The 15,171-nt window shown below is 47.7% G+C and overlaps 6 protein-coding genes across 6 annotated transcripts; 3 read left to right on the top strand and 3 right to left on the bottom strand.

The window, feature by feature from the left end:
• Positions 1 to 214: 214 nt before the first annotated feature.
• Positions 215 to 1,881, bottom strand: PENARI_c016G10440 (NAD-dependent succinate-semialdehyde dehydrogenase; the record flags this gene model as incomplete). The annotated part of the gene is made up of 4 exons (XM_022634163.1): positions 215 to 339; positions 403 to 1,662; positions 1,728 to 1,815; positions 1,867 to 1,881. The coding sequence occupies 4 exons, from the start codon at positions 1,879 to 1,881 to the stop codon at positions 215 to 217; spliced, it is 1,488 nt and encodes a 495-aa protein (XP_022486131.1).
• Positions 1,882 to 2,619: 738 nt separating this feature from the next.
• On the top strand, positions 2,620 to 3,711 carry PENARI_c016G11321 (uncharacterized protein; the record flags this gene model as incomplete). The annotated part of the gene is made up of 1 exon (XM_022634184.1): positions 2,620 to 3,711. The coding sequence occupies one exon, from the start codon at positions 2,620 to 2,622 to the stop codon at positions 3,709 to 3,711; it is 1,092 nt and encodes a 363-aa protein (XP_022485975.1).
• A 1,344-nt stretch (positions 3,712 to 5,055) lies between these two features.
• On the top strand, positions 5,056 to 5,635 carry PENARI_c016G05922 (uncharacterized protein; the record flags this gene model as incomplete). Its single annotated transcript, XM_022634065.1, has 2 exons — positions 5,056 to 5,170; positions 5,232 to 5,635. 2 exons carry the CDS (start codon positions 5,056 to 5,058, stop codon positions 5,633 to 5,635), a joined length of 519 nt encoding a protein of 172 aa, XP_022486199.1.
• Positions 5,636 to 6,243: 608 nt separating this feature from the next.
• PENARI_c016G07343 (uncharacterized protein) lies at positions 6,244 to 8,080 on the bottom strand (the record flags this gene model as incomplete). The annotated part of the gene is made up of 4 exons (XM_022634100.1): positions 6,244 to 7,296; positions 7,354 to 7,423; positions 7,488 to 7,733; positions 7,809 to 8,080. The coding sequence occupies 4 exons, from the start codon at positions 8,078 to 8,080 to the stop codon at positions 6,244 to 6,246; spliced, it is 1,641 nt and encodes a 546-aa protein (XP_022486020.1).
• A 3,260-nt stretch (positions 8,081 to 11,340) lies between these two features.
• Positions 11,341 to 12,048, bottom strand: PENARI_c016G05264 (acetolactate decarboxylase; the record flags this gene model as incomplete). The annotated part of the gene is made up of 1 exon (XM_022634052.1): positions 11,341 to 12,048. The coding sequence occupies one exon, from the start codon at positions 12,046 to 12,048 to the stop codon at positions 11,341 to 11,343; it is 708 nt and encodes a 235-aa protein (XP_022486052.1).
• An 866-nt stretch (positions 12,049 to 12,914) lies between these two features.
• Positions 12,915 to 14,806, top strand: PENARI_c016G07843 (ankyrin repeat domain-containing protein; the record flags this gene model as incomplete). Its single annotated transcript, XM_022634112.1, has 5 exons — positions 12,915 to 13,041; positions 13,094 to 13,290; positions 13,375 to 13,617; positions 13,729 to 13,869; positions 13,907 to 14,806. 5 exons carry the CDS (start codon positions 12,915 to 12,917, stop codon positions 14,804 to 14,806), a joined length of 1,608 nt encoding a protein of 535 aa, XP_022486176.1.
• Positions 14,807 to 15,171: the final 365 nt, after the last annotated feature.

Raw genomic sequence — 15,171 nt, forward strand, 5'->3', positions numbered from 1 at the left:
TGTCCAAGTCTGAAAACAAAACAAGATTGACTTAACTAACTTAACGTTAGAGCACACATGTTGATGCCTGGGTGGGTTCAGGCGGCGCCCCAGTTTTTGAGTTAAACTATTCTCAGTTTCCAGACCTAGATAGTTTCTTCTCTCTCAATCAACTACGTTTCTCCAGATCTGCTCCTCTAGCTCTTTCAACGCGGCTATTTCCCATGTTCGTTGATTATACAGTCAGAGTACCGGTCTTGGAGATTAGATACTCCTCGATGGCAACATCCTTGCCTGCCTCCTTTCCATATCCAGATTGCTTGATTCCGCCAAATGGAGACTCTGCGCATGATGAATTTCCTGAGAAGGTTAGAAATCAATATTGTTTCTCATAAAGTAACAGAGTCCGAAGCATGCTCTTACCGGTATTCATGCCAATCATTCCTGCTTCGAGATTCTCAAGTAGCCTCCAGGTGCGGTTCACGTCCTGGGTAAAGAAGTAAGAGGCAAGGCCCATACTTGTGTCATTGGCCAGTTGAACAACTTCATCTTCAGTCTCAAATTTATATAAGCCCAAGAGTGGTCCAAATGTCTCCTCCTTGGTTGTCAACATATCTGACGACATGTTGGCAATAATAGTTGGCTCGAAGAAATAGCCATTTTCGTATTCGGGAGATAGATTGTCTGGTCGCTTGCCACCACAAAGGATCTGGCCACCTTTGTTGATCGCATCTTGCACCTGTCTCTGGAGCTTTTCAACCCCTCTTCCTGTTGTGAGAGGCCCCATGGTGGTATTTGAACCCATGCCGTGCCCTACGGAAAGCTTCCGCGTTGCTTGAAGCAGCAATTCGGTGAACTTGTCGTATATACCACTTTGAACGTAGACCCGATTTGCGTGCGTGCACGCCTGGCCAGCAGTTCGCCACTTGAGAATCATGAGGGCAGCAAGTGCCTGTTCCAAGTCTCCATCGTTGAAGACAATGAAGGGGCAGTTGCCTCCCAGCTCCATTGTCACTTTTTTCAGACCAACACTGCAGTTCCTCGCGACAATGCTACCCACTGCTGTGCTGCCAGTAAATGTAACCTTTCGAACTAACGGATGTTTGCAGAGGGCTTCTGCGACAGAAGGAGTATTGACATTATCGGTCGAGATAATGTTCAAGACACCAGGTGGTAATCCAGCACGGATCGCAAGATCAGCTAGAGCCATGGCGCTCAAAGGAGTCTCGGGAGATGGCTTCAGAATCATGGTGCAACCCGCTGCGAGGGCAGCAGCAACCTTGCGGATGGTCATAGCAATAGGGAAGTTCCAAGGGACGAGAGCGACGCTTACGCCGATGGGCTGTTTGATCACGAATGTGCGTCTATTACCGATAGAAGGCTGTGCAATGGAGCCGCGAATCCGTTCGGCTTCGCCGGCAAACCACCAAGCAAAGCCTAGTGCATAATCGACCTCTCCAAGAGCTTCAGTCAACGGTTTGCCAGTCTCATACACCACAATCTTAGCGATGTCGTCGCGAGCAGCTGTGATGAGCTCGTGCCACTTGAGCAAGATCTTGGCCCTTTCTCGAGGATTGACATGCTTGTACTTTTGGAAGGCAGCCTCAGATGTTGTGACATAGGCATCAACATCGACAACATCGTTATTGGTGGGGTTCGCAAAGACTTTCCGAGTTCCAGGGTCTACCAATCCAATGACCCTGTCAGTCACAAAGACATTGAATTCGCGACTAGGTTTTAGTACTTACCTTCAACCTCAAACGTTTGGCCGGATTTTGATTGAACCCATTGGCCATTCAAGAGCGATCTCTCATGAAACAAGGTCGGATCGTTCAACTTTGGGAATTAGCCATTGAAATGTTAAGCCTCAAGGATAGAACAACTAACCTCGATGGGTGCCATGCTTGACCTTGCGTTGATCAACAGTGAGGAAATGTTTCGACGTGACTATCAAGTTATAAACTACCTCCTATCTAGAGAGAGGGGGGGATCAGGCTGATTTATATATCATGTTGATTCCATTTACCCTCATGCCCCATACCAGTGCAACCTTTTGGATTACACATCGCGTGAAGATAGCTAGCTACCAACAACAGCCTGCTATTGGCTTCCTCTTTCGAACTGTTGGTTGCCGGTCCTTCTCACCTAATCGCCTGCTTAGCTCAATTCAAATCCATACCCACAACGGACATAAGGACAAATTCCGTTTGGCGAACACGCTAGAAATGGTACCCGCTCTTGTCTGAGAAAACATATGTAAAACTACCTCTCAAATAATCGGTCGATTATCCAGCATGTCAGGAAAAGACCCACAGTTGTCATTATTCGCGCTAAGGTCCGATTGTACCATGGGACCTGGCTTGGGACGATCTCGGGTGAGGTCCGAGGCCATAATTGCCCGATTACGTGGTTGTCATGGCTATGCTCACGTCTTCACTGTAACTTTTGGAAATCGCCTACATACTCTGTATCTCGGATGTATTTAATAAAGCGACATGATCATGTCACATAGTATTTGATACATGAATTCTACACTTCCTGAAGTAGCATTCATATTCGAACGTCACCATGACCGGGAGCAGGAAAGAAGTTCATGTTGCTATAATAGGTGAGCGAGGCTGAATGTAAAATTGATCGACGATGTTGTTGACGGTGCCCTCTTTCATGACAGGCGTGGGCGGAGTTGGCAGTTGTGTTTTGCGGCAGCTGGCATTTTTGGCCAAGAACTGTCGGTCGGCGGAATTGAAGCTGTGCTATATAGCAATGATCGATAAGGCCTTGTATACAGCCGATTATACAGGCTTGGACATCGATACCGCTCTTGAGGCCTTGGAATCTAACGGTCAGAGCCCGCCCACAATCTCGTTTATTGCCGACTATCTCTCACGGGCACCCGGCAGCACAATCCTAATTGACAACACCGCCGCCAACGTTATCGCCGAAGCCTACCCGCTATTTTTGAGTCAAGGAATAAACATCGCAACCCCCAACAAGAAACCATTTTCGGGAAGCTACCAGCTGTGGCAAAACATCCAAGATGCAGCCAAATCGGGGAAATTTCATGTATTCCATGAATCCTCTGTCGGGGCTGGGATGCCCATCATCTCGACCCTGAATGACTTCGTTCAAACAGGTGATCAGGTTACCCGGATTGAGGGAGTCTTTAGTGGAACAATGTCCTATCTATTCAATTCATTTTCTCCTCTTCAGGGGAAGAGCGCTCAATGGTCTGCAGAGGTGAAGAAGGCGAAGGAACTAGGCTTCACTGAGCCAGACCCTCGAGATGATCTAAACGGACTTGATGTTGCGCGCAAATTGGTCATTCTTGCCCGAATCGTGGGCATCCCTGTTGAATCTACCTCCTCTTTCCCGGTGGAAAGCTTGATTCCGCAGGAACTTGCAAACATCAAGGCTGCTGATGAGTTCCTCGATCAATTGCCTCAATTCGATCATCGAATGGAGGCCATCAAAGCTGTCGCGGAGAAGAATAATCGGGTTGTGCGCTTTTCTGGCAGCATCGATGTTTCTACCAAAAAACTGAAAGTTGGAATGGAGATGTTTGATCGATCTCATCCAATCGCGCTCCTCAAGGGTAGCGATAATATCATCAGCTTCCATACGAAGCGATATGGAACAAAACCCATTATTATTCAAGGCGCTGGTGCTGGCGGGGAGGTAACCGCTATGGGAATTACAGGCGATGTGCTGAAGATCTTGGCTCGGATTTGTTAATATCGGAGTGGGTTGAGTTAGAGCACACTTGGCAAACATTGATCGCCACGATCGTGACCAAATACTATCTGTGTCGGCCACCAAGAAGTGACCCACTTGGCTGCCGACTGGTGATGTGCTATGGCGATCAAGAGCTGAACATATATTCTAAATCACAAGGAGGTGACCAATTGAGTACTAATTCCCACCCCTGGTAGGAATTTTGAGACCAGCTGCATACTCTAGATGAAGTACTCCTTACCTGTTTGGGATCTTAAGGGAATGTAGAGCTGCAGTACGTGCAGGGCGGGTCAGTTCTCCGATCAATTACTCCGCATCTTGTTAAAGTGTCCCTCCCTGCGCATTGGTCTTTTTCGATTGGGTGTCTTTCGCAATTCCGTGGTGTCGTCCATCTCAGGAGTAGGGGAGAATCAATAGATGCCCGATAGTGGAAGGAAGGGGTACGCCACAACGTGCGCCGGAGAGAGAGCGCCATTTTCCACGAAAACAGTGGATGAAGGCGCCACCAACCTAAAGCAATTTTTTTAAACTCACAATGTTACTAAGAAATAAATCATCTCCGAAAGCCCTACAGGTGTAATGACACGCTGGCTGGTAACATCTTCAGGTTCATCTGCCGCCTAGGAATGTGGACTGATGTTGGGGGAGAAGGGGGTTAGGGTACGAGGGGTACCTGGATGGAATACAATCTGGCGAGTCGGCATGCAGCAGTAATTAGTTTCCCAAGCTCAAGGGCATGCAGATAGATCTGATTGGAGAGAAGCATGCATGTAGTTACTTTGATCATTCTTCGCCTAATTCTTTCATGACAACTTCTCAGCCACAACTTTGACTTACGAGTTCACATTCTCCCATCGTAGGATACATCCATAGCAAGCGTCCATCCAATCTGGCTTATAAGTGAAAGTCTTTCTTTTTCTCACATAGTTGCGTGAACATTATTAGCTAGTCACATTTTTACACCCTCCCCCCTCGGAAATTTCTCTTATCTTCTAACCATTAAGAGCATATTCAATGTGAGCTCTCGCGTATCGAACTGAGATTTGTACGTATTGGAACTACAGAGGTGGCTTTGAGCAATGGCCACGGAATAATTTGTCCCACTATCCGAGCTCGAGACGTGATTTAAAAGTCAATTATCCTGGTATTGCCCTTGTCTAGCGCCACCAACAATGCGATGGAATGCCACGACGGCAAGGTATGTTATGGCCTTCAGCCGCCTATAAATTATGCGTTCTGCCCCAAAAAGTAGATACATTTCGACACAATAGTTACTCGCTACTGAGACTCTATTGCTTTGTTGCTATCCACTCTTCGAAACATTTAATTCCTTGACTGGACATAATGGCCACAACTCTTCGAACTCTTCTTGTGGCGGTGGGCCTTGTCTTTTCGGCCGCCGTGAACGCGAGCCCTTCGATGCCTTCGGGTGAGCCCGAAGCTCAACAAGTGGGAGACTGTAAATGACCCTTGGAATGCGAGTCTATCATCCATGAAATAATTTTACTGACCATGCGCAGGCGATTCTTGGTATTCACCTCAACTCAAAACTCCTCCTGAGACCTGCAACGACGTCGTCAATATGCACCCAGGGCTTGATTTGGCCACCTTTCTCAAATTGAACCCTACGATTCACCCTTACTGCGACAACATGCTGATAGGCCAGAAAGTCTGCGTTGGAGCTACTCAGCACAATGACAGTCCAAAGCCAGCAGAACCCAGTGCACAGCAGTGGGAAAGTAGTCCAAATCAGTGGGAAACTAGTGCCGCTCCGAAGCCGCAGGAAACTAGTCCACCACAGGAAACTCGTCCACCACAGGAAACTGGTTCACAGCAGTGGGAAAGTAGTCCAAAGCAGTGGGGAACTAGTGCCGCTCCGAAGCCGCAGGAACCCAGCTCCACCGCTTCTCATGGATGGCATTGAGATCTGGTAGAATGCGCAAGGTCTCACTGGCGAGAGCCAGGCCTATCTAGCAGAGATCCTTTCTCCGATGGCACTTCTAGTCACTTTGAGTTCGGCTTTTTACTACTTAGTTTCCCATTGCCCCAAGGGTGAATACGAGTGCGACCCTTTATGTATTGTAATGAAAAATGGACTTCCTTGGCTCGAGATGATTTTAGCTCAATCGATTGAGTATTTAAATACGTAGACGCTGAAACTAGACCTCGAAATGGTCCGATTCCTGTTCCAAGGTCTAGAACCTGGAGTCGACACCTGAGAACCTAAGCACGGCTTGCGATATGTGTGGAATTATGCGCTATGGTGGAGGCGGTTGAGTCTTTCCGCCTGAACGACGTGTCCAAACATCTTTGAAGAAGAAGGCATCAGGCCAAGCTTGTACATCCGAATTCCCAGCAATTATAATGGAACTTTCCACTGCTTGATACCAAGGCTGCTTTTAGCAATATGGAGAGAAAAACTGAAACGGCGTCATATTCATATATATTCATATAAGCATATATTCACATCTGAAAAACACGTGGCAGACATCTCCCTCCAATGAATACACCATTGGAGTTGTCCCAGGAAGACTAAGCAGTCTCATTGTGGGAAACAACAACCCCGGCCTCCTTCTTCTCATCGGTATAAATGCGCTCCTGTTCACGGTCATACTCCTCAGCAAACTTCCTTCCATAGAGACCGATCTTGTACCAGGGAAGATCGAACATCTTGTCGATAGTCTCGAGGCTGCGACCGGCAGCCTCGGGCACAAAGAGCCAAACCCAAACGCCGCCAAGAACGGAAACGACACCAAAGAAGTAAAATGTTCCGTGAGGTCCAAGTCCATTCTCGAGTAGCATCTCAGGCAGGGCGCGGTTGACGGCGTACTGGCAGATAAAGTGCATGGCCATGGTGATGGACGAGCAGATACCACGGATGCGAAGAGGGAACAGCTCCGAGGACAGCAGGTACTGACCACTGTTCCATCCTAGGGCCCAACCGACACCAGAAATGTAGATAAACGCAATGGCGGCGGTCGAGGCACGGCTTTGCCCCGCGGTTGGCTCAAAGTGGGAGTTTTCGGCAATGGGGACGAGGTTAAGGAAGACGGCAATATAGAACATGGCAATGCTCTGGAGAACAATTCCGATAATAAGAGAGCGCTTACGGCCGGCCATATCGACCAGGAAGAGAGCGCAGATTATGGCGGCGACGAATTTGACGACACCGAAGACGACGGTCGAGAATAGAGACTGCTGTTGACCGGTGATACCGACGAGCTTGAACAGATCCGGGGCGTACACAGTAATGGCGGAGCCACCAGACCAGCAAGCCATGTTCTGGGCGAGATTGGTGAGGAACAGACGATAGGCGTTGCGTTTGATGCCAAGGATCTCCTTGAAGAGACCCTTCCAGCCCATACCGCGGGTGGCCTCCATCTCTTCCTGGAAGGCAAAGTCCATTTCGGTGATCTCTTCAAGGACGTATGGGTGGGTGGCGGGTAGGCCACGGAGTTTGCAGAGAACCTCGAGGGCCTTCTCGCGCTTGCCCTGCTTGATGTAAAACCGGGGGGACTCCAGCTGGAAGAAGGTGAGGAGAAAGATGATTCCGGCGAACATGAGGTGTAGCGAAGTGGGGACAGCCTGTAGGGGAGGGAATGTTAGTCAATCCAGCAAAGAATTGGAGTGGCCGGCACTTACCCAGCGGTTATACGAGTCCGCCATGTGAATTGAAGTACCCCAGTTGGCAAAGTATGCAAGCATGATACCACTGGGCTTGGCATTAGCAGCTGAAAGCGAGACAACAAGAAAGAAGAAGGGGAGTATGAACTCACAGGTACACAGCACCAGTAAACATACAAGTGCAGAGACCACGAATGGGGGCGGGAGATATTTCAGAAAGGTAGATGGGACCAACGACACAGGTCTGTCCAATACCAAGACCAGCAATAAAGCGACCAGCGTAGACGGCAGCCATGCTGCCATTGTTTCCAAGAAAGATGGCAATACCAAGAATCCAGAGAACACAGAGCTGACGAGTAGCCCAAACACGACCAATCCGATCACAAACGACGAAAGCACTGTCATTTAACCATAATTAGCAAAGGCTTTCGAGCGTAAAGACGGAGACGATGGGTTTCATTAGCAAGACTTACAACAAAGCACCGGCGACACTGCCGAGTTGAACCATAGAGGAAATAGTACCCTTGACACTAGCGAGCTCAGTCTTTCCAAGGTCGTCGATACCGACAGACTGCTTGAAGGCGTGAGAGTTAAAGACACCCGTGATAAGACCCTCATCGACACCTCGGGCAGCACCCATGAGACCAAACGCGAAGACGGCGAACCATAGCTTCCAGTTGAGTGTCTCCTTGGGCAAACCGCCCGTGTTGAACTTGAAGACGTTGATGGCCGCACCACCCGCCATGATGAATGATGTTATCTATTATTTCTAGACAGGTCGTGACGAAAGCATAGACAACTCAATCGTATAGAATGTGATGTGATAGACTCGCAAGGCTCGGTCAAAGAACAATATCAGATGAAGACGACACGCTCGGCAGAGATCTCCGAAGCTGGCGGCCGTGGAATAGGGAAGACTGTGAGGGGGAGAAATATTGCGCAGAGAGCGGGCATGCACGATCTCTTAAATCCCATTTTGCGCCAAGGAGGCTCATACGGGGGCCCATGGGGTAATAGACGTAAGGTTCATCAATCGAGGGCTGTCGGGTCGAATGTCCAGGGCCAAGGCTCGGCGTGGGCAAGCCTTAGGCTTGAGCATTGAATTCAGCCACGTCGTTCCTTAATTCTCCGATTTTCAGATAGGGACAAGTGAGCCCATAGCTCAACGAGATTTACATAAATAGAATTGTGAGATGAACGGTCCTTTTAATTTCAGTCCAGCGCAAATTTACTACCATTCAATCCTAACTAGCACACTATATAGCCCAAAGATATACTAACGGCGAAGTGTGTCTTCTAGTTTTAAGTGAGATGCCATGCAAGGGCCACATGGACGATGATCTTGCGGCTGCGTCTGATCCCAACAATGAAAATACCGATGAACGGACCAAAGGTTCCAGAGCTCAGTCATACTAGATTAATAATGGACTATGTCGCCGAAATTTGCAGATATATGCCTCACCCAGACCCGAAGGATTCCGAAGCTTCTTGACATGGTCTTTTACGGTCTTCTCCGCGGCACCATTCGCCCCCAGAAACAGGGAAAGATAGAGTATAGCGTTTGGTCGGCGTTGATGTCAAAGCATAGCCTATGCCAAGCACGGGATGTAAGATTAGGGCCCAATCAAATGGCTTCACATTAAGGATGGCGTTCTCCAGGTTTCGCCCCCCGCAAAAACGAAGATATTTCCTTGGGCCATGCGAATATATCTGTAAAGTCTATATGCCCCACACCTTAATTGTACTTTTTAGATTTCCTCATTTCCCCGTTGCCGTTCAGCTGGTTTCCGAGACCAATAAATTTCGGGGCCACCGCGGAGAAATTGACAGTCTTGGCACTGGCTATCATGTACAAAGTCGGCATCTAAAGAAAACAATGAATAGAAAATACTTTTGAGCCGTGGTGAACCTGTAATATAATAGCTTATAAGACTGCAGGTCTTCCTCCAAATTAATTTTAGAAAATTTACCGCCAGGTGCCAGGTGCCAGGTGGTAAGGGGATGGTGTCCTGTTTGGGAAGACCCGAGGAAACACCGGCGATGCCGTCAAATGAAAAAGAAGGAAGCCGTGTGGACTCGGGATCCGGGCCCTCTTGGCGCTGTGCCTCGGGCCTTGGCTTGTCTTAGTGTATCACCGATGGTCGGTCTATGAGACTCGGTCCAGAAAAGCGAGAGAGTTTGTCGTCAGGTTGGCTCGGGCAGATATTTCCGACTCCGGTTTCCCCCACAGATTTCCCCGCATGTCGTAGCATCCCATGACCATTTCTTATGGGTCCATTTGTCTACCTAACATATCTACCAAGTAAAGCTAGGAATCTTAATTCTTGAATATGCAGGGCAAGCTTTGGGTGAAATCGAAATACACGAAACTGGTATTAGCATAGTGCTTATATAGACTAACTGTATAGACTAGAAATAATAACATCTGCATTACTAGCGGGTATCAGGCATAGGACCCTGTCACGGTAGGGTATGTGATTCTCCAAATACAGAGCGGATGAGAAGGACATTTGAAGATGTAAACTCTTCGTTTCCATATTGAAACAATTAGACATTTGGCATATTCCAACTTAATCTTATAGTTTGAAAGACAACATATACCATCTAGCAGGGGAGGAACGCAGAGGTACATAGCTTCTTTTCGTTAGTTAGAGTATAAACGGAGCTTGTCTTCTGGATTGTCGTATTCTAGTACACGAGCTGCATATCTCTCCCCCACCCCAATGCTCCTGCCGGGAAATTCTCGCGAAAACCTTCGGCATCACCTCCCAACTACACAAGGTTTTGTTCGTCGATAAGGTTCAAGAATAGGGATTCTTCAAGGACCACGTTTAGCCCCTTGGTGAAGGGGTAATTTGCGTATCCGGGGGGTTATCTATCGGGTAATCTCCTTACGCAAGCCTTGAGGCGAAATCAATGGAACCGGAAAGTCACGACTGCGGGTGTGAACGCTCTATAACCTGGTCAGTGCGATAGAACGATATGTGATGTCTAGAATGTGGGTATATTCATAAGTTGAGTTCTCAGGAGACAGGTATGCCGGTTCTTGGAACAATGTAATGCAAAACGTCACAGGGGAGATACTGTGACGCCATCCAAAATAGAGGTAATTTTCGATGTGAAGCTGACTGGTACAAAGGTCCCTCCAGAGCTCCATCATGCCTTCGTGGATCATTGGGCAAGGTGCATACAACAGGTACATTGAACGGAGCAGCCGCGAAAGGAGTTGACCCGTCAACTTTTGACGAAGCCGCGTCCACCCGACTCAGCTAGAATGGCGGGCGGCCATTCAGAAAGAATATACATGTCTCGGAATGACGTGCTAGCTAGAGATCATGTGTTTGGCTTCAAATGGGTCTTTGAACGGAAAATCAACTGGGCCTACAAAGCTCGACTAGTGTTCAACGGCTATCGAGAGAAACATGGCATTGACTACCATAAAACGTTCGCGGCCGTGTCTCGGATAGACACGTTTCACTGCATCGTCGCCTGTGCCGTCTTACGCGGATAGAAACTCTACCAATCGATTTAGTCACAGCTTTCCTATATAGGGATGTTGACTTGCCTATCTATGTAGAGCTACCTGAAGGCATTCGAAGCACCTGGTTATCTATGCCGGCTTCGCCGCTCCTTGTATGGGCCTAAAGTAGGCCCCGCGGATCTAGTACTAATAGGTTTACCACGTCCTAGCGGCTCACGGCTTACTATAGCCTAGTCTAACGACTACGTCTTCTATAAATAATAACTACGTTGTCTATGTCTACGTCGATACTTTCTCGTTGCCGTAGAAAATAAGAACGAGATAGAATAGGTTTAAGAGCACTAGAGACTGAGTACCGACTAAATGATCTAGGCACCCTAATTTCGTTCCTCAGCGTCTAGTTCGACTTTCATACGAGCGGATCTATCTCGATCAACTAATATTAGTATCTAGTATATACGTAAAACCCTCTCGGACTTAAGTATAAAGACATGTCAAATTAGTGATAGCCTAAACGGTGACATCTAACCCCCTTCCACATCGTGAAGCTCTGCCTCTCTTGCGCCCTTTATGGCTTCCTGATTAAACTCTTCGCTCTGGGGCAGCTCAACTGTATACTTGTCAATGACAGCCACTTGGAGGCTGACATCCCCAGTAAACCCTGTGACATGGCCCCCTCTAGTTCTATCCTTCGACAAAAAGTGCAAGTGAAAGCCTGCGACACTGAAGCCCCCACTGAAAGCTGGAGACCAGAACCCAAATAGCGTGCCTTCAATATTCTCAAGGCTCACTATTTGCTGTCGTTTGGCCAGCTCCGAAAGGGGTTCTCGAGGTCTGCATTGCCCCGCTATCACTCGGAATGTGATAAGTCTGAACATTCCATCGAGGCGAATTGATAGAAAGCAATTCTGCCGAGAGGGAAGCAGAGGGCTCAATGCCTCTGGGAGCGAAGTCATGCTAAGTGAAGGCAGGGCCTTTTGGAAGGTTGGTTCAAACCGAGTGATCATGACAAAAGGAAGAGCATCGGACATTTCGACTTTCCGGAGTTCCTCGCCTGGAGGGAAGTGGTAGGCTCTGCCGTCAACTATAACCACCTCTCCATTTAAACCGGGTACGGTACCGAGGCCATGATCGCCATGCGCAAGGGTATCTTTGAGAGCGGTACCTGTTTGACAAATGCCGTTCAATAGAGCACTGAGAATTGAATACTGATAGATATTGTTCGTGGCCATTACGTCTGAAATCAGGAGTTGAAGGTGGTGTAAATTGTGACGTACAAGACTTGAGTATATGCCCGGAAAATCATTGTGTAGGTAAACTCTCGGGCTATGTTCACACTTTATTGTTATCATCTTTGCAGATCTTTCCCAGTTTCACGATCAAATCCCACAGGGCTGTATTGATCAAAGATACGCATATCTCAAAGAATTGCAACAATTTTCCTCTTTCGTGATGGATGGTTACACAGTATGGCCTCACCCGCATATCAGGCGGAGGGGCACGTTTGAACGTCATAGGCAGACATCTGCAGGATAAATAGCCCGAAAATGTCGAGCAGAAAGCCATACCATATCACCTACTATTTTTGTTTTGTTGTACATTTGTTGCACACCACTACAGTCTCCTCGCTTAGCCGATGGTGTACACATTATGTAACTGGTCATTATCTTCGTTTTTCAAGGACCAAGCCGTAAGGAAGTATCCACCGCTATGATCCATCTGGAGCTGAATCAGACCGATGGACACTAATATCATGAACACAATACCTTGACTACCCATATTACTCCTCAGTGGTACATGTAGGTATGCCCGATCTATATTGTGTTTTAAAATATCAGATAGAGTGATCATTAAACAAATTGCGTAGACAGACAGAGATCTCAATTATAAGGGGCAAGATATCTTTTCACTTTCGAGGAAGGGTGTTAAACTTCAGGAAAATCGGTGCAGATCCGTGGATATTGATACTCTCACCTGACTCACTCAGTAACATCATCTTTGTCCTTTTCCTTTTATTTATAAGATACAACTGATCCACCCTACTCATTCCTGTTCTATTCCCACTAGTTGCATCCGAGACACAAACGTCCAAGACAACATGAATATGACTGGCCTTCCGGGCTTGCCTCCAGAACTCCAGGAGTTCATCATAGACGATTTTCTTCCACAGCGTTGTTCTATCTTTCAAGATAATCGAGAATGGTTGGACAAAAGGCTTGTTTGCAGTAAGCTATGTCTTTCCACAATCTGCATTCTTAATGCTAATGGCAGTCTCAGGAAGTTTCGATGCTATCATCTCACGCCGAGCATTCCAAAGATTAGACTTCCAGAATATCTCCGCCGCGGAGCCCCGATTAACCAGAGACACAATAGTCTGGCTGCTTCTTCAAAAAGTGATTTCGGAGAAAGATTACAGTGATCTGCATGACAGAAATCTCCATCCGCTTCTACGAAAGACTGTTGTTTTGTGGGGTGTATGTTCCCTTGCCGTCTTATACCAAGGAAGACTTTCGATATGTGAACGGCTTTCAAATCCGGCCCCAACTCACTTAGTGCAGCGGTTGCTGTTGAACCAGCTCGCTGTGATTTGTTATATTGGCAATGAAGACATCGTTAGATCACTGGTCGCTCAAGGCAATGATGTGAATGCAGAGGATGAATTCCTTGGTACTCCGTTGTATGCGGCTACTCACAGCGGACAAGAGGGAATCATTGATATCCTACTCAAGCATGAAGCCAACCCAAATGTGAGGGGATACTCCCGCGCTCCCTTGGTGGTGGACACACGAGATGACGAGGAGGTACTACTGTGGACCAGAAAGCAGAATCCAATCCAAGGCGTTACGGCTCTTTGGTTGTCTTGCTCTTATGGATATACTGGCATTGTGCGGCTCCTACTGAACCATCAACAGATTGATGTCAATTTGAAATGCGGTGGAATGTCTCCTCTTGCGGTCGCCGCCTCACGCGGCCATGAGACGGTAGTGCGCTGGCTTCTGGAAAAGGGAGGACTTATGGGTCGACCTGGAAAACCGGATGCATTGCCCGTTATGGTATGCTACCATGGGAGGACACGCGCGAGTTCTACAGCTACTCTTAGACAAACTACATGTCGGTGCGGATGACTACAAATGGAACTCCAGGACGTTACTATGGTGGGCAGCTTCTTGGGGCCACCCGTCTGTTGCCCAGATGTTGCTGAGCCGTAGTGATGTCAACCCTAACTATCACAGGGGTGACGGTGATACGCCATTGTGGGAAGCTGCTACATATGGACACATTGATGTGGTGGCATACCTGTTACAAAGGCAAGATATTGATCCGAATATCCCTTCCTGGACCCCTTCTAATACGACACTTTGGACGGCACTTTGGAGGCGGCATGCAAATATCTTGGATCTGTTGTTGCGTTGCAAGGCAGTGAATCCGAATTCGAGAGGGCATGATATGCTTACTCCTCTGTCGGGTGCTTGCCTATCCGGTCAAATGCTCATGGTGAAGATGTTGCTGAAGCGAACGGATATCGATGTCAATAAAGCGGACTGCTGCATTCGCACGGCTGCATCATATGCTTGTCAAATGGGCTATGATGCCATCCTCCAATTACTTCTAAAGCGGAGTGATCTTGAATTGGACAAGCCAGATGATGATGGTCGCACACCCTTGGCTTGGGCAGGGGAATACGGCCATGTGAAAGTCGTGCAGCTCCTGCTCGAACACCGACCAGCACTGATAAATGTGCAGGATAAAGATCGATCGACGTGTCTTATGAAAGCTTCCGAGAAAGGTCATCTTGCTGTTGTTCAATTGCTCTTGACCTTCAACGCCGATATTCATTTGAAAGACAGGAACCACCACACAGCGCTTTGTATAGCTCAGCAGGGGCGCTATCGGAACATTGAAGCTTGTCTGAAAGAGCACAACAGTACCTCAAGGATCAAGCAATTGTCAACGAAATCATGGACACCGTTACGAATCGGAAGTGCCTAGTATGCTAAGAGGAGAGCAGTCAGAGAGGGATTTAAGAAAGAAAGTTGTTACCAGGAGGTCATACCTAAAATGTAATCTATGGCTTATGCAATCGCTGTATTCGTTTCTATAACACTGATTTAGCCTAGCTACTGTGGGCTTTGGGCTTAAATCTGCTCGATCTAAATATTATACAGGCCAACGGTTTAGGTCTTTGTTATTTTTCGGCTGTAGATGCGTGCCACATAACTATGACAGATCGAAAGCCAGAGGGCATGAGAACTACGGTATGCTCCAATATTGGGGTTGTTCTCGGTGCCGCTAAACGTTGCCGTACGGCGCGACGCTTTGGAAATGGGTTCTTAAGAATGATGGCTTATGGATGT

The sequence above is a fragment of the Penicillium arizonense genome, assembly GCF_001773325.1.
Source record: "Penicillium arizonense strain CBS 141311 chromosome Unknown PENARI_contig016, whole genome shotgun sequence".
NCBI classification, from domain to species: Eukaryota; Fungi; Ascomycota; class Eurotiomycetes; order Eurotiales; family Aspergillaceae; genus Penicillium; species Penicillium arizonense.